This window comes from Conger conger, chromosome 2 (genome assembly GCF_963514075.1).
Source record: "Conger conger chromosome 2, fConCon1.1, whole genome shotgun sequence".
Lineage (NCBI taxonomy): Eukaryota > Metazoa > Chordata > Actinopteri > Anguilliformes > Congridae > Conger > Conger conger.
This window is the reverse complement of record NC_083761.1, coordinates 72,382,055-72,401,289: the sequence shown is the minus strand read 5'-3', so window position 1 is coordinate 72,401,289 and position 19,235 is coordinate 72,382,055. Positions and strand designations below refer to the sequence as shown.

At 45.9% G+C, this 19,235-nt stretch overlaps 1 protein-coding gene across 1 annotated transcript in view; it reads left to right on the top strand.

Annotated features, from left to right (window-relative positions):
- Positions 1-7,791: 7,791 nt before the first annotated feature.
- card14 (caspase recruitment domain family, member 14) overlaps positions 7,792-19,235 on the top strand; it is a 20,549-nt gene continuing 9,105 nt past the window's right edge. The window contains exons 1-12 of the mRNA XM_061223661.1: positions 7,792-8,041; positions 10,137-10,356; positions 11,145-11,282; positions 11,849-12,174; positions 12,589-12,747; positions 13,412-13,531; positions 14,198-14,323; positions 14,847-14,996; positions 15,344-15,478; positions 16,152-16,255; positions 18,665-18,750; positions 19,178-19,235. The exon at positions 19,178-19,235 is cut by the window's right edge and continues 12 nt beyond it. Coding sequence (XP_061079645.1) covers positions 10,146-10,356; positions 11,145-11,282; positions 11,849-12,174; positions 12,589-12,747; positions 13,412-13,531; positions 14,198-14,323; positions 14,847-14,996; positions 15,344-15,478; positions 16,152-16,255; positions 18,665-18,750; positions 19,178-19,235 — 1,613 coding nt within the window. The 5' untranslated portion in view covers positions 7,792-8,041; positions 10,137-10,145. The remainder of the gene's footprint in view (positions 8,042-10,136; positions 10,357-11,144; positions 11,283-11,848; positions 12,175-12,588; positions 12,748-13,411; positions 13,532-14,197; positions 14,324-14,846; positions 14,997-15,343; positions 15,479-16,151; positions 16,256-18,664; positions 18,751-19,177) is intronic.

Here is a 19,235-nt window from a genome sequence, read left to right as displayed (position 1 = left end):
TCCTCAGTGGCAAGTCGCCGGGTGTAGATGGCGGGGTCATGGGAGTTTGCCCATCCAGTCCACATGTGCTGAGCCGGAAGGCGAAGCTCTCGATTTACTGGTCGACCTACCTCCCAACCCTCACCTATAGTCTTATGAGCTTTGGGTAGTAACCGAAAGAACGAGATCGCATATACAAGCGGCCGAAATGAGCTTCCTCCGTAGGGTGGCCGGGCTCAGCCTTAGAGATAGGGTGAGGAGCTTGGACATCCGGAGGGAGCTCGGAGTAGAGCCGCTGCTCCTTCGTGTCAAAAGGAGCCAATTGAGGTGGTTCGGGCATCTGATCGGGATGCCTCCCGGGCGCCTCCCTTTGGAGGTTTTCCTGGCTCATCCAACTGGGCGGAGACCCCGATGAAGACCCAGAGCCCGCTGGAGAGATTATATACCTCTCCTGGCCTGGGACGCCTCGGGATCCCCCAGGAGGAGCTAGAATGCGTTGCTGGGGAGAGGGACGCCTGGAATACCCAGCTTTGCCTACTGCCACCGCGACCCGACTCCAGATAAGCGGGTGATGATGGATTCACCCATTCATACACAAACTCACACACTCACACACTCACACACCCACCCACACACTCACACACCCACCCACACACTCACACACTCACACACACCCACACACTCACACACTCACACACACCCACACACTCACACACACTCACACACTCACACACTCACACACTCACACTCACACTCACACACTCACACTCACACACTCACACACACCCACACACTCACACTCACACACTCACACACACCCACACACTCACACACACCCACACACTCACACACTCACACTCACACTTTGTTTGTTCATGGAGCTTTTGAATTGTTGCTGATAACTATGTTTATTATCATGAATAAACATCAAATAATGCAAGGGGTGGCAGAGGAGGAAATTCTTCTAAAATTATATCAACACGTGTCCCTTGAAGGTAACATGTAAAATGTGTGCTGTTATCTGTTAACAAAAATCAATTAAATGTGTTCTGTACAAACCTTGGGTTATTATTCATGGTTGCATGTCTACTATGTTTTTGCCTATTTCAGCAGTGACAGTTAAGCCTCCATGACCAAATCAGATTATACTGGTTCAGCTGGTTTAGTGGTGGTGTCATGATCATCTTGTTGCATCACACATTTTCTCATACTTTTCGGCACACACACACACACGCACGCACGCACGCACGCACACAAGCACGCACGCACACGTGCAGATACTGTCCTGATGACAAATCTCAGGCTTAATTGCTTTCTCTTTTCTATCCACCAGCTTATTTACCTAAAATGTATTGTTGTGTTTGATTTGTAGAGTGAGCAATTTATTCTCACCTTCCTTTGTGTCAAAAATCTGTTTTGAATTACAATTGAATCAATTGACACTGATTTCAGACAAATGCCTACACTTTTGACAATGATCGAATGACAGTAGACCTGGAGCTTGCCAGGAGACTGGGTAGTAAATTTGCATCCTCTCTACACAGATACAATTACAGAGAACCATGGTACAAGCATGTATGACAAGCTATTTCCTTTTCTTAAAAAAACAAATTTCAATGTGTCTCATAGAGTAACTTAATCACTGTGTGAAATGAGAGGTGCGTTTCACTGCCTGGAGGCTCTCTGCCTCTGACCAAATGTCTGGACCATAGCAGGGCGGCCTGTAGCGTTGTGGTTAGGGTAAATGACTGGGACATGCAGTTCCAATATTGCCAGCAGGGGGAGATACTGAGGCATAAACAGAATCACCAGGCTTCAACACTAGCATCCACATCCACTGTAAATCCACAACTTTGATGACAGCAGTGGGGCCTTTTCCTGAGAAGTGTGGACCTTGCATTTTTATATTACATTTTTAAATTTTTGTCATTTGGCAGACACTTTTAATCCAAAGCGACTTACAAGTGTATAGGTTTTTCCACAGGTTAAAAGCATCAAATCCATAACTAGTAAAATATGCAATAACTAGTAAGATACGCAGGTATTGCAGGAGAGTAACTCTCTCCATTGTATAATGGCTGCTGAATGTTTGTGGGAAAGTGCAGGATCGGACATTAGCAAGACATGCATTAAAACATTAGCAAGACATGCATTAAAAATAATATAACCTCAGAAATCAAATGGCTTTATACTTTAAGAACAGTTCATTCAGTCAGGATTATGAGCAAATGTAAAGCCATTACTCAGAATGCAAGTCAATACATTTTCTTTTGGTATAACGTAAGTCAATTTCATTCAAAAAGTAAACTGGCCCCAATAATGGAAAAAAAGGCATCCGTTGCTTGTAAGAACCTCTGAACTCAGAACTTTGCTTGGAACTCAGCCTGTCCTTTGAATTAACTCTCCACAATGGGAATCTGAGCTGTACGGTAAATCCACTATGGGACTAGCAGGTTTAAGGCAGTGGCCTGCTCAAAGTGCAAAACATAAATGAAGTGAAACACATGATTGTTATAAACACTGCTGGGTTTGATTTCTCTTTTTGTCATCCTCTACCTCTGGGAATCTACCGGGACAACGCCTTTATTGTGGTTTTGAAAGAGACGGATGGGGAATCCCCAGTTCAGTCCCACATCATGTCCCACTCTTCTGCCCGCTTTTCAACAAAAAAACATTTAAAAGCAATACATTTCCCGCAATCGAAACGTTCACTCCGAGGAGACTTTTTATGACGGTAGTTCAACACTGGATATGCACTCTCCTATCACTCTCCAACAGTTTTGTTTGCACTGTTTTGTTGTTCCCTGAGCTGGATTGTGTAGTATGACATTGCAGACCTGTAACATAATTATACAGCCACGGACGTGAGTGAGTGTTGTGATGTAATGCAGTCTATCTGGTTACACCTCCCAAAGCAGCAGCTGACTGCCATTGAAGATCAGCTGGGGGACCATGAAGTGGACAATCTTAAGGAAAAATAGCCATTCCATACTTCATGCGTTTTTCTACCATGCTATCTAATTTATTGAGTGTAATTTGTACTGTCTGTGTACCATGTAACTTTGATAGTACCAAAGAGTTCTGTTTTGCTTTGTGAAATATGAACTGTTTCACATGTCATATATTATACCGAAAGCAAATTCCAACAGTTTGTGGTCATTTAACTAAACTGAACTGAACTGCTCTTTCTCCATTTTAGTTTTGGCTTTAATGGCATGACAAATGAATACATGTGTTGTCAAAGCATACAAAATGTAAACATACAAATCACTTTTTCACATTGACGCAACTTAGCTTCAAAGTATTCGCATTTCTAAATAAACAAATACGACTGTATTTTTCATTCATTACGATATTACGATGCATCTAACTATCAAGGAATCCTGATTACTTTAACAACATTCCATGTTTAGATCATGAATGTTTTAGGATAAAGAAATCTATTGACACCAATTTACGTTGGAACATGAACCAATTTTACCACATTATCATTGGATGTAATATTTCATCACCATCATCCTTCATCACAGGGGTTTTCAATCTTTTTTGACACGCGCTCCCCCCAGTTTGTACGTTTGTCACCCCAGGATGTTCTCTATAACGTCCTCTCTCGCCAGGCAGTACACTGGGGAAGGAGCCTCTGTGCACGCCTGATCCATACCTGTCTCAAGTATCCCAGAAGCCCAATGAGCAATGTAGCAATCAGTCAGTTATCCCTCAGTCGATGAGTACTGCATGGGTGTACAGCACTCTGTGTGTGCATGGGTGTACAGCACTGTGTGTGTGCATGGGTGTACAGCACTCTGTGTGTGCAGTTACCTGTACTGTAAATGCCCTCAGGGTGCAGATGACAAATGATGACACTTTTTTTTTTTTGAGCCGTCATGGTTGACCTACCGTCGTGCTCACGTCCGCCCCTCCATCAGAGCCACATAATGCTTTGAACCAGAGTCTGTAGGAGTTCAACAACAAAAACATGGTTTGGTTTGTATTTCTTATGAAAACTTCCTCTTACAAAGTTTCTTTTGTAAGAGAAAAAAAAAAAGAACTGCATTGTCATTGTTTTCATAATTTTTGTTAGTTACTATGAACAACATTTGGACCTCATTTATACTCTTCTTCCTACATGATTTCAAGTGTACGTTGCCATTTACTGTAATTATGTTTGAAACAGGGTATGGTTTAATTTTACATGGCCACCAAGGTAAGTGAAACAAACCGCAATTTCAGTGCAGTGTTAAAGACCAATCGGTAGAGGGTGCACACTTGGCCCATCAGTGGATTGTGTGGACGTTGTCACACTATGTGGGGTAAGTTGTCACATTAGATTTTTCAACAAATAAGAACACAATCAAGTCATTGTGAATATTGTTTTTTTCTTTTCATTAAAAATTCTAAACCAAATATAACTATATCAGAGGAGCACTGGGGCAGGATCTGGGAGGTGCTTTGCCCTTTCCCCCGAGCACAATTGCTGGTACTCCTGCTGTTGTCAGCGGTGAGGAGAGGTTCTCTCCTCTACTCAGTACAAAAATATAATTTAGAACATTCATACCTAAAAATATTTTATTACATAAAAATGAAGTGCCATTTTCTTTTCTTTTTTTACCTTTGATGTGAAAAATAAAGCTGTCCTCATCTCAGATTAGTGTGACTTTGAACACATGTAAACAGAAAGTCATACAAAATAGCTACTCATTTTTTAAGGTAGTGCTTCTAGTGATGGAGGAACTTACCCCACTCTCCTCTATATTACATTACATTACATCTATATGGTTGGATAAGGGACAGAGTCTTGAAAAATGTCTTGTGGTCAGCTTGCCTTTATCACCACATGTGTTGTCCTTGCCACATGTTGAAAGAGGAAGCTGACTGAAAAAAGCAAATGAGAAAATGTTGTTTCAGTTTGTAAAACATCATGGCAAAGACTTGACTTCTGAAATCAATATATCACCATGAATTATATCATGGCGGCACGGATGGCGCAGTGGGTAGCACTGCCTCACAGGAAGGAGGTCCTGGGTTCGAATCCCCGTCGGCCAGGGCCTCTCTGTGTGGAGTTTGCATGTTCTCCCCGTGTCTGTGTGGGAGTCTAAATTGCCCCTAGGTATTTAGTGTGTGAGTGCCTGCCGGGATGGATGGATGGATGGATGGAATTATATCATCATATACAGCACTGGTCAGCATTGCACTAGACTCTCAGAAGAAAAACTTCCTGATTGAACCATTTTGAACTAGATAGGGTTCCCCTGTGGAAACAGAGGAGCATTTTGTGACCCTTTCATCTGAGAGTGGAGCAAAGGCTAGTTGCAGGGTTACATTTCAGTACATTAAAAGCTGTACTGGATAAATTAGGTGGAGAGTATATGAGCCACCTCATAACCAGAAGGCTTGTGACAGTGCCGTGAAATGAGTCATGTAAAGTGTATTGTTTCGGTTGCTGGACACATCAGATCTCACCTGTCTGTATTTCTAAGTCTTCCTGACTCAGACCGTTTTAATCGCTCTGTCTAGTCAGTCTCTAGACTACTCTGCCCTGCAAGCAAGGTGCAAAATTTTATAAGTTGGTCCAGGCCAGCTGGAGTCCTACCCCTCCCAGCTGGCATCCCTGCCAACATCATGCCTACAGTAATTCAGCTGTGGTCTTTTAGTCTTTCATACTTTTATACTTAAATCAAACAACGACCATAGTCAACGTTGGGCGACATTAGAACGTCAAAGAACATTCTGCGATTTCAGTCGAGCGACAGAGTGTAAACCAGCCTTTACACTTGCCAGGAGCTACCAGCCTTCATTTTCTTCTGGTCAGTGTTGTGTAGGCTTGCACTTGGTAAGTGCTTTGATGGGAGATTTGTAAAGACAAAGCCTCAGTTACTGTAGAAGAGGAATTGTGTGCTAGCACAGGAAATATGCCAAAGACCTCTGCAGTCATGAAAGGGAATGCAGGCTTTTGATTCCTAAACTGACTTTCAAGCAAACATGAAATAAATAAATTAAAACACACAATTCAGATTTCACAAAGATACTCTTTCACAAATACATAGTGAGCCCTTATCAGCAAAAAAACTGCTAAAACAATGGGTTACCAATGATAAAATATTGCTCATGCAACTAGTATTTATTGTAAATAACCCTTTGTGGATCATTTCACAGCTCATGTACCATTTTATGTTTCTGTTGTTTGTCTTTTCTCTAATGACAGAAGAAAGATAGCTCAGGTCATGTGTGCAGAACCCCTGGGAAACTCCAGAGATATTTACTATTGCGTGTGAAAAATACAGAACTAACCCCATCTCAAGCATACCAAGGGAAAGGGGAAAGCATTTCTGCTAAAATTAGTAAGGAATGTGCTGAAGGGAACAGATACCTGTGTTCTACCAATCTACGATCCTATTCAGACATGAATGCAAAACAGCAGGTTTCTTCTTTTATTGTTTTTATAATTACAGAGTGTAGTGTTGGAACTAGATTGTGTCTTCTTTAAAGGAAATTTGTGGCAGTTTGACTTTTGAGAAAGCTGTCAAAACTGCTCCTTTATAATTGTGCGTGATAGTTATTCTATCGTCGTCAAAACCACAATTTTAATGTTAGCATTGTTTCATTTTTGGGCAGGCTTCATTCTCAATACCCATGAGCTGGAGAATCACTTTAATTAAGCAAGCAGTATTCAGAGCAATGAAGTTGGAAGGGACATCATTCAAACCTCCCCATTCGATGGAAAGATCTACTATTGGCTACGACTCTGCTCTGATGACTGTTCTTTACCATTCAGCAGACCCTCTTATCCAGATACAGTTTCCAAACTTTGAGGAAACCGCAGTTCAGTAAATCAAGAGATTTATGTAGAGATTAGTAGGCTACATTAGCTACAAGTACAAATTGTTTTGCCACGGTGAAGCCAGCATCATAAACATTATAGTATTATTGCAGGAATAGTAATTCAAAGCAATTAACGCTGTCATTTAATATAACCTATTATTATAAAAAAATAAACGTGCATTTGCACAATTACATTACATTATTGGCATTTGGCAGACGCTCTTACCAGAGCGACGTACAACAAAGTGCAAAGTGCATACTCACCACCAGGAACACGTGTGCTGAAAGACCCTAGCGGGAAGTACAGTTTAAAGTGCTAAGAGATAAGGAGTAGGGCCTATTTGATAAATCTGACCGTGAATTATATCTCAAACTATTTCAGCACTTACTTATAATAAACAGCTTACATAGCCAGACGAAACTAGCAAAAATGTAATCCTTGCGAACAAGATACACAAGTAATGACACTATTGGCACAATGTCAAGACAATTACACATACAGACATATTCTTTTGAGATATTGAACAAATGATCCATATAACCGCATAGTCACGTCACACGTTCGTAATACGATCGATAACGAGTTCAGAGATATGAGTGACATTCAAAACAGATTGGAGTCGTAGGCCTATGCAAGAAAACATGCACGGGCAATAATAAAAATAAGGGGTATGTTTTTAAAATTGCTAAATAAATTAATCAATTATTGAATTAAACAAATATAAAAATTAAATTAAGTTATTTACCTTAATATATTGTGCGGCGTATTGTGACTGTTTTAATGAAAATTGTCTTGTAAATAACTGAGCGCTGTATTGTTTAAAAATATGTATGGATAAAATATGCATATGTAATGAAATGGCAATTAATGGAATAATGTGTCATCACAAGAATAGAACATATCGTACCGGAAATGTATTTTTTATATGTATATATATACGACACCAAACAGCCACTAAGGAACAGTGGGCAGGACTGAAAAGGTAACAAATAGGCTGGCCCTCAAAGCCATTGCCTTTTTCATGGCGCAGGATACAGTCGAGACGATACGAAATTACCTGTGAGTTTGGCCTGGTTTCATTTTTGTGGCTTCCTTCGGGGCAGCCTGCTCGCCCACGCGACAATCGGCGAAAGGAACGTTGCGAGCCTGGTTGTACAATCACACCTGTGACTGTTCAGCTCTCACTGCGGACTCTAACGCAGCTGGGCAGTGTACACCTGCCGTTTCATCTCGTTTGAAGAGGTAAGCTGAGTCCTGTTAACGTTTTGTAACTTCCATATTTGTTCATAACATAAATGCGTCAGAATTGTGTACATGGTGTTTTCACGTTTCACATTATAATGGAAGCGATACAGTAAAGTTGAAGTGATCCACCAGTGGTTTCTAAACTTTTTAGTCATGCCACCCTTAGGTGATAGGAAATAGGAAGGATATTTTTGACAACTTTGGATCTGTTTTGATGTTATTTTGATATTTTTCTTTGAACCCTTGTCACCTCCCCACCCGCTGTCACTGTGTGCCCTCCTGGAGGGCATGCACAACCACTTTGAGAACCACTGCACTACAGAAACCAAGTGTGTGCATTTTGCTTTGACTCATGGATAAGTACATGCTATTTTTATTTAATTTAAGTGTTTATAAGTGGGTGTGGATTTAGCTTTTGCTTGAAAAGATATTTCCTGGAACCTTCCCTGTTTCAGTTCAGGTTTTTAAGTATTTGCTTTATTTCTGTGTGGCAGGGTGTTTGCCATGGCCATGCTTATCCTTGCTATTCAAGCTAGTCCTTTGGGAGCGTATATTAACCTTTCTTTGTTCTGCCAGTTACTTAGTAACCTATGATTTACATGCTTTTTTCAATCACGTTCTTTCACAATGATGTCACAGGTATGTTTATATCTGTATTCTGCGGTCTTAGTCAGCGAAGGGTCAGCTTGTCCCAAGTGCAGGGGTTTACGCTACACGTGAGCGAGTATGCTTACCGGGGTCTTGTGTGTCCTGGTCTTGCATAGATGAAATTAAAATCTCAGCTGTGTATTCAGGTTCAGTATCAAATTCTTACCAGGCAATAAACACAGACAGCCACTTATTGGTATTTCCCTGTGAGACAAGGTTAGCTATTTCAGTTAGCTTTTTCAGGTCTGTTATTGTGTGCGCTGTATTGTCACAACCCATATATTGTACTGTGACAAACTGTAACTGAAGAGAGCACTGGCCCGGAATGCACTGCAAGCATAGAGGAAGGTGTGTAGTATGCTTTACTGTTAATGGATATGTAGCCTCGAAGATCTCTGGGTGCAGAGGAAAAAACTAGCAATTCCCTCTGAACTGACCACCTGGCTTTGGGATGATTGGCTGAATAGTGTAAAATGGGCTCAATCTATCAACAGGAAATTGACCCCTCTTAGCCGTTCAGAGGATGTTCTACATATATATAAAATAACTTATATGTTATACATGACAATATCTCTATCTCTCTCTCTCTCATTTTAATTGCCTTTGAATCTCAGAGGTTGCTGGCACGTAGAAACTGTGTGGAGTTGGTTTTTTTTGCCTTCAGTATTTAAAGAATTGCTTGTCATGTATGCCCGCTCAGTTGAGTCAGACAGCCGTGTGCTTTTATCGCGCTGCCTTTGAAGTCAGCACCTCTGCAAACACGGCCATATTGCTCCTCTTAATTAAGAACTGGACGGAGACGCTATACTATACCGTGCGCTTCTCGTAGATATTGAATTAGGACGCCACTGTAAATAAATAGGGCAATATAAGGCAGACTAGAGGGAGTGGGCGTTGGCAGAGAACAAAGAGAGCGAGGGGATGTTTGTCTTTGATTGCAGCCGGTGCACTCGGGAGTGCTGTCCCAGAGGGCTGTGGGAGAGGGCGGACCGAGCGGCAGCTGGTCTTTCCGGTTCTCCCGGCCCGCTGCTCCGGCAACGCTCGACGATATTATTAGCACACCTGCGCGTCGGCGCGTAGACAGCGCTGTCGGCGGGGACCGCTGCACGAGCGCGAGCGTGAGCGTGACCGTGACCGTGACCGTGACCGTGACCGTGACCGTGAGCGTGACCATGACCGTGATCGTGACCGTGAGCGCGACCGCGAGTGTGACCGCAAGTGTGACCGTGACCGTGAGCGCGACCGTGAGCGTGAGCGTGAGCGTGACCACGAGCGTGACCACGAGCGTGAGTGTGACCACGAGCATGACCACGACCGTGACCGTGAGCGTGAGCGTGAGCGTGACCACGAGCGTGAGCGTGACCACGAGCGTGAGCGTGACCACGAGCGTGAGCGTGACCGTGAGCGTGACCGCGCGCGTGACAGAGTGGCCTCGTCCCTGCAGGCGGCTGCGATGGCGGAGTCCGCGGCGGAACGGCCGGACCTGAAGGAGATGGAGGAGGAGGACCTGTGGGATATGATCAATAACCACCGGCACCGCGTGTCCCTGGACGTCAGGCCCTGCATGCTCATCCCCTACCTGCGCCAGGCCCGCGTGCTCAACGAGCTGGACGAGGACGAGATCCTCAACTGCATGAAGTTCCCCAACCGCTCCATGAGAACTAGTGAGAGAGGGATGGGGATCATATACACATACACAACCGCTCCATGAGAACTAGTGAGAGAGGGATGGGGATCATATACACATACACAACCGCTCCATGAGAACTAGTGAGAGAGGGATGGGGACAAGTGACATTTTCTTACCCCATTAGCAAATCTTGAAATGAGTAAAACTGGCTCACCTCATTGGCAATATGTTTGTCTTATTTAGCAAACAGGTAATAGAAGTAAGAATGTAAGTCTAAATATAAGACTGAAATACTTGTTGAGGTGGCACGGATGGTGCAGTGGGTAGCACTGCCGCCTCACAGCAAGGAGGTCCTGGGTTCGAATCCCGGTCGGCCTGGGCCTCTCTGTGCGGAGTTTGTATGTTCTCCCCACAGTCCAAAGACATGCAGGAGAGTCTAAATTGCCCATAGGTATGAGTGAGTGAGTGAATGGTGTGTGTGCCCTGTGATGGACTGGCGACCTGTCCAGGGTGTATTACTGCTTTTCGCCCAATGTATGCTGGGATAGGCTCCAGCCCCCCTACGACACTGTTCAGGATAAGCGGGTTAAAATAATGGATGAATGAATGATACTTGTTGAGATTGACAAACGTTTTTTGCAGTGTTCCTATCCGTTACGGTATGCTAGCTATCAGATAACACGGGGAGTGGCCCTAGAGTAGAGTGTGGTTGACGCCCGATGGCCGCCCTTCAGGAGGGACAGTCCCACGCGTTTTTCTTGGCGGCCCTCCCTGGAGCGAGCTGTGTTCTGCCTGAGGCTGAGCCGCGAGTCTCTCCGCTAGGCCACATGCTGGACATCCTGCGGACCCAAGGGTGCAACGGAGCCATGGCCCTGCTGGAGAGCGTGATGATCCACTACCCGGAGCTCTACACCCACATCACCGGCCGCAAGCCCATCACAGAGCCCTCGCGCTTCTGCGGTGAGTCACCCAGCAGGGCCTGGGGACCAGCTCTCACTCGTCTAAACAGAGGTGGAAAAAACAGCTTCAGAGAGTAAAAGTCCTCCCCAGTATTTTGGTCCAATCACCGGGATTTGCTGCTTGGCACAATTTGTCTGCCAGAACAGGGATCATGAACTCTGACCTCCAAATTCAAATCCAGCCTTAGTTTTTTTTGAGTAATCAGTGCTAGTGATTAGCCAGACTGTCTTCACACCTGACTTCCAGGTAAATATAGGGTGGAAAGCCAGCAGTTCTCAGCCCTTGAGTTGCTGATCATAAACAGAGGTGTAAAATCCAGGCAGAAAGTCCTCTCCAGTATTTCCAACCACCTGGATTTGTTAATTAGCACAATTCCTCAGCAGGTAGAACTGATGGGTGAAATGAGCCGGCTGGAGTTCATGACTGGAAGAAACACAGGGCGGGACTTTTACTTTCAGAGCCCTGGGCTTTCCACCTCTCGCTCGCAACGTGTATTACAGAGGCCGCGGTGGTGGTCTCCCGCCCCCCCTCTGACCCTTGCGCTCTCCCTCCCCGCTGCCCCTCAGGGCTGATTAAGGGCTCGGAGCTGACGGAGTACCTGGTGCGGGCGGTGACCAGCATGCAGCAGGAGCTGCAGCAGGCGCGGCGGGAGGCGGAGGCCGCGGGGGGGCGCTGCGGCGCGCTGCAGGGGGAGCTGAGCCAGGCGCAGCAGCGCGCCGACACGCTGCAGCAGCTGCAGACGGAGCACGTGCGGCTGCGCAGTCACATGGCGGGCCTGCACCGCGACGTGCTCAAGCTGAAGGACGAGAAGTGCGACCTGCACGTGCGCTACACCTCCGCCGTGGAGGAGAACTCCGCCCTCAACATCCGCTGCCGAGACCTGCAGCTGCAGGTCAGGGCGGGGGCCGGGGCCGGGGCGGGGCGGGGCGGGGCGGTCAGGGGGGCTCTGCTGTCACTTTCCTAAAGTAGCGACGGAAGAGGGAGCAGCAGCGCTGAGGAGAGAAACACACGGCTGAACTTGAAATGGAGCTGAAAAAAGTCACTTGTTATTGATAAAACCATACCATGTGTAGAGATACAGCCTTCGTCGGGATTTCCGGCATGTTCTGTGTGTCAAAAACCCTGATGAAGGCTGCACGTCTGCCATTCCAGCCAAGTTTGCGATGCAAAAACAAGTCTTATTACAAGACTAAATACGTTTAATCAGCTGGGGCTTTTTTATGATCATTGTGCCCCGGTCAGTGACAGGGCATGCTCAGTGGTGGCAGTGTGCTGACTCTGCCTCTCTGCCCCTGGCTGTTGGCAGATGTACCAGCTGCAGTTTGAGCTGCGCAAGGCCCAGACAGAGACGGACTTCCAGAGGGAGCAGTCGCTGAAGTGCAGCTCCCCCAGCGAGGTGCAGCAGCTGAAGGAGGAGGTGTGCACTCTGCGCAGGAGGCTGCTGCAGGCCGAGAAGTTCACCCCGGTGAGAGCTCCACCCTGTACACACACGCTCCCAACACACACACACACACGCTCCCAACACACACACACACACGCTCCATCCCGTACACACACACTCCCAACACACACACACACGCTCCATCCCGTACACACACGCTTGTTCCCAACACACACACACGCACTCCCACACACATTCCCAACACACACACACGCACTCCCACACACATTCCCAACACACACACACACACATACCCACACACACACATGCACACACACACCCACATACACACGCACCAACACACACGTACCCAGACACACACATGCACCAACACACACGTACCCAGACACACACATGCACCAACACACACCCATACCCAGACACATGCACCCACACACATGTAGCCACACACATACACACACACACACAACCCAAACTCCCCCAAACCTGGAACATGGACTGAAGTAAAAAGAGCAGTTCCGGGTTTTCTCTGTGCAGTTATCTGGCTAACTCAGTAATCCTGCTTTGTAGAACGCTCAGAAATAAAGGTACAGAAAGTGCCTAAAAAGACACTGGGGCAGTACCCTATAGATACATCAATTGTACCCCTAGCCAGCAGCAGGGCCCAGGAGGGCTTCAGTTGTGAGTGTGCAGGTCCCTGACTGTCTCTCTGTGTTGCGGGGCCCAGGCCCGGGAGGACATCCTGGTGCAGGACCTGGAGGAAGCCCGGGATGGCCGCACAGAGCTGCTGGAGCAGATCTGCTGCCTGAGGGAGGAGAGCGAGAAACTGGCGCGGGAGAGGGGACAGGTAACGGCAGCCTGAAATCACCGGCTCCGTCTGTCAAACACCTCTCACAACTGTCTGTGTGTGCGTGTGTGTGTGTGTGTGCGCATGTGCGTGTGTGTGTGTGTGCTTGTGTGTGTGTGTGTGTGTGCTTGTGAAGGAGCCTTGTCCCTGAAACTGGCCTGGGAGAGCGGACCGGTAACGACAGCGCAAAATCACCTGCTCTGTCTGTCGAACACCGCTCACAACTGTCTGTGTGCGTGTGTGTGTGTGTGTGTGTGTGTGTGTGCGTGTGTGTGTGTGTGCGTGTGTGTTTGTGTGCGTGTGTGTGCGTGTGTGTGTGTGTGTGTGTGTGTGTGTGTGTGTGTGTGTGTGTGTGTGTGCTTGTGTGTGTGTGTGTGTGTGTGTGTGTGTGTGTGAGCCTTGTCCCTGAAACTGGCCCGGGAGAGGGGACCGGTAACGGCAGCGCGAAATCGCTGTCTGAAATAGAATGAGCCGGCTTTATCTGTGTGTGTGTGTGTGTGTGTGTGTGTGTGTGTGTGTGTGTGTGTGTGCTTGTATATGAGCCTTGTCCCTGCTTTTCTGCAGTCGTGCCCACGTGTGTGCTCTGAATGTTCTCCGGTCATTGCACCGTTTCTGTATGGCCCTCTCAGGGGCTCACTCTGCGCGTTTGCCTGTGTGCGTCTCTAGCTCCTGGAGGAGAAGGAGGCCATGGAGCTGCAGGTGAAGAAGCTGTCTCTGGACTGTGAGATGTACCAACAGAAGAGCACTGTCATTCAGAGCCAGCTGAGGGAGCTGCAGGCGGAGAGAGACCAGGTCTGTTGCACGCCCTGCCCGTTGCCATACAATCCCTGTCGTCAGAGTAATCTACAAGGCCCGAATCCTTATCTTCATGGTCATTACTAGCACTTGGAACTATACTTCCCACAGGGCGGCCTGTAGCATAGCGGTTCGTAGTGTAGTTCAATCCCACCGACCTTATTGTGTAGCCTGCACAGCCGTTGGGCCCTTCAGCAAGGCCCTTAACCCAGCATTGCTCCAGGGGAGGATTGTCTCCTGCTTAGTCTAATCAACTGTACGCCGCTTTGGATAAGAGAATCTGCCAAATGCCATTAATGTAATGTAATGGGTCTTTCAGTGCACCTGTCCCTGGTTGTGGGTATGCACTTTGTTGTACGTCGCACTGGATAAGAGTGTCTGCCAAAAGCCTATAATGTAATGTGATGTGATGTGATGTGATGTGATGTGATGTGATGTAATGTAATGTGATGTGATGTGATGTAATGTAATGTAATGTGATGTGATGTAACTCAGCCCTGTGCATGTCTGCCTGTCCCAGGCCTACCTGCTGCGGGACGAGGCCCAGGCCCAGATCGCCTGCAGCCTGTCGGAGAAGGACACCCTGCGGGCGCACGTGGTGGAGCTGCAGGAGAAGCTCTTCAGCCTCAGGGCCCAGGGCGCCCAGAGGCCCCTGCAGGGCAACCCCAGGGTGAGTATGCCCGTCTGTTGTGCGTAGAACGGTACCTGCACTGATAGAGGCCGTGGAGTGTTTATGGAATGGGGTGGTTTATGTGTACAGAGCAGGGATGATAAAATGAGGGTAAGACAGCCATGAGGTAATATTCACTCATGCTATTCAGAGAAGAGCTCCACCAATCGAAGACACGACGCATGCGCAACACTGACATGGATTGGTGGATCCTACTCCCGCCGGGAATTTCGGAAGTATAGCCGGAAAATATGCCCCAGTCACCGATATACTCGGCGATTGCTGGAGCTCCTCTTGGCTTTCCACGAGTAAAGACATTTCTCCATGTCCTGCTCTCCCTGGTACAGGACAGAATGTACAGCTGGGAATCCGGCAGTGACTGCCCCCCGTCCAGCCCCCCTCAGCCGCGCCAGCGGCCCAGACTCCGCCGCATGGAGGCCGTGTGTCCTAAAAACGTCAGAGACCCGGACTCCAACACCGAGGTCAGTACAGAACTGCTGAACACTTTCTGCACCCGACTCGGTTCCCATGCGTGTGTCTGTCTATCGGGATGTTACTGCTGCTGGAGTCAGCTGTTATACACTGCTGAAAACAAACAGCTTGAGCTAGGCTTTGAAACTACTGGTAGCTGGTTGACCAGTTCAGACCAACTCCCAGCTTGACATGGTTTGACCAGCTCAAGTCATGTTTTGAAACAGCTTGTAGCTGGTTGACCAACTACCAGCTCAGCCAAGCTAAAAGCACTAGCTGGTTGACCAGCTGATACCTGTAGCGTTGTGGATAAGGTAAATGACTGGGATACACAAGGTCGGTGGTTCTAATCCTGGTGTAGCCATGACCAGCTTGGCCATGATGGTTGACCAGCTCATACCCCAGCATGACCAGGTTATGGTCAGCTTGACCAGCTCATTTTTCAAGCTGGTCAAGCTGGCATAGCTGGATTTTACAGCAGGGTAGTTATCAGGGATGCTCTGTTTCCCAGAGGTGCAAAATCCAGTCCTCCCCAAGATTTTGTTCCAATCACCTGGATTTGTTAATCAGCACAATTGTTCAGCCAGGAGGTAGGAAGTAATGAGTGAAATTGGCAGGCGGGTGTAACCAATACAGTACATGGCAGGACGTTTGCACACCTCTGCTGTTCTCCCATGTGCCCAGAGCTGTGAAGAAGGCTTCAGCAGTTTCCGGTCTCACTGCGCGGAGCCCCCGGGGCCCGAGTCCCTCCGCAGGCGGCAGGAGGAACTGCAGCTTCGCGCTGACAGGTGAGAACGGGCCAACAAGGGGACCGTTCGGGCCAGTGTTACAGTGAGGGGCCAGGTTTTTGGGAAAGGTGCAGAATACTACAGGCACTGCTGGGGTCGGGTGTCATCCGGGACATGGGGTTGTGAACGCAGTCATGTGAAGAAGGAAATTGATTTACAGTTTTTTACAATCGTTTTGACTCTTGTCTCAATACCATGTCCACTTTTTCAAAACACTTAACACATTCACCATATCATTAGACTATGTGAACTAAACTGTGGATATTTTTGCATTGCTTTCATACTAAAGGCATTCAATCACCACTTCTTCCAAAATTCATGAATACCTCTCTCAGTCAGTGTTCACTACCAGCAAATGTTTGTACAAATACAGCAAATTTTGCAGACATTTAGATACTCTGTTCAAAACAGTTAACTTTCAGTTCAAAACCCAATACAATTCTGATCATTGTGGAAGGAAATATGCTGCATTTTGGCAGAAAAATGAAACTATATGCTTGAAATACGTAAGACAGATCATTCTGATTTGAGCAGAAAGTTTATTCAGTTTATTCATTTTTTTTGTTTGCAGCCTTGTTACCATCTATACAAAAGTGATCATACTTGCATTGAAATGTGCATGTATATAGGGTAAATATAGATGTAGTTGTCACTGAAGAGATTTTTCCACTATTACTGCTGTATATGTACTGTTGAAACACCTGGCTGTCATTTCAGTGAACAACCTACCCAGGTGTTTGTTGTTTGTGCCCCGTTACCACATATACAAAAGGGGCCACCTTTGGATTGGCATTTGCATTCTTTAGCCTTGGTGGGGAAAACGGATGCAGCCAGAGGTAGAGGAAGAAGACATCGTGGAAGAGCAAGAACAGTTGTGTCTGGTGAAATCAGAGCCACAGTCATTGATCATGTGGTAAATCATGGTCTGTCCCTGAGGGAATCAGGTTGAGGGTTCAACCAAACTTGCCTAGATCCACAGTCGCTTCAATAGTGAGGATTTTCAAGCAAACCAACAAGTACTATACAGTATTTACAGCAATCTGACTGAAGGAGTTCAATTGATGTGTATATTACAGCAGTACTGTGATTTGAGAAGTCTCCAGAAAAAGCAGCTGTATCAGTGCACATTTGTCTTTGACTCACTACAGGACCCAGCGGTTACCTCACACAGTCACACAGGGGGAAGGGGAAGAATGTTTACACCTCAACAGGAGGATACAATAGTTGGGATGGTCATTGTCAACAACAGCATCAGGCTAAGAGAAATACGCAACAACATAATCACAGACAAGAACATATTTCCAAACATTGACAGTGTAAGCACTACAACCATTTCAAGAGTGTTACAGAAACATCAGATCAGGATGAAACAGTTGTACACTGTCCCCTTTGACAGGAACTCTGAGGGTGTCAAGAAACTCAGGTACCAATATGAAGTTTATGAAGGTATATGTGAAGGTTTAGGACCACCACCCACATGAACAGATGCAATGGCTGCTGGGTGTATGACATAACAGTGGAACACATCCAGGGCTGGATAAGGCACGCAAAAAGATGTTTTCCTCGGTGTATAGCAAGAGATAACATTCGGAGTGATGTTGATGAAAATCTATAGCCAAATGCAGAGGACAGGATGGATGGGCCAGGCCAACAGTAGACTTCTGATACTGATAGGCAGACAATATATGTGCGAATTACTGTATATAGTGGAAATATTGCTATTTGGTATGTATGTTATTGATTGTAATGTATTTTGAGTAATTGATTGTATTGTATTTTTCTTTTCTGAATTACAGTATATTGCACTGTGAGAACAAACGTCAAAATACTGTAAACCCTCTGAAGAATACTGTTGCTTTTGTGATTTGTTTCTTTATCATATATTGTTTTACATTACGCAGTAAAAATTGTTATTCTGGGTTTCCAATATAGTAAAACATTCATTCATTTACAGTTTACTGTAAATTTCCCACACTCAGTCACGACATCTATTATTAGAGGCAAACCAACAGATCAAAAGTTTCTTTAGCTGCTTGGCTTGAAATATTTGTGGATGCAAAAATAGAGGAAAGGGAAACACATAATATATGTATTTAGCAATGCTCCATGTTGTTAGTGTTTTGCAGTTCATTGAACATTGAGTGACAAAGTAGTCTTATGGGGAAAGCATATGCTATAGTTATGGCAGCATGAGTCACTTTTGGGTTAAATATTAAGTGTTTTGGTGGTTGAAGTGCATTTTGCACCAAAGGTTAACTGATGTGCTCAAGTGCGTGTTTCAAAAGCACACTGTGTGAAGAGTTTTGAAAAAGTGGACATGGTATTGAGACAAGTGTGAAAACGATTGTAAAAAACTGTAATGTTTTTTTGGTTTTAAAAATGTCATTGTGTCCTTTCTTTGTTCCGTAGCCCTGACTTGACGGACTGGGAGGTGACATCCATTGCTGGCTTGGAGAGTGACCTTCCACCCATATCTTTTCATGATATTTCTAAAGGTATGCAACCTCACTGCTTCCACTTTTAGATTTTAATAATGTGGTTATGTTGCATCTTATCGCATGATCTCAGTTCCTGTTGATCATGTTAGCATGCCTGGAGCTGTTCACACAGGCATGCTATTCAGAGGCTATATATATATGTATATATATGTATATATATATATCAAGGACATATTACTGATAGCACAGGCGCTGTGACGCACAAAACCAAAATGTACTAAGAAAAGCAATAGACATAAAAACAACAAAGAGAAAACATTGAAATCCTGAGCTATCACCTAGAAAGACTGAAACACTCAGCCGGGAAATCCTCAGCGATTCTGCATCATAGCTGTCTGGGTGTTGTGTGTTGTATGGCTGTCTGTGTGCGGGTGTAAGAAGTAGAAAATGACTGTCACTCTGAATGACTGTGTCTCTGTCACAGGGGATGACACAGTGCTCACTCCCAGGCCTGCGCCCTCTCTCCGCTCCAGTGCCAGCAG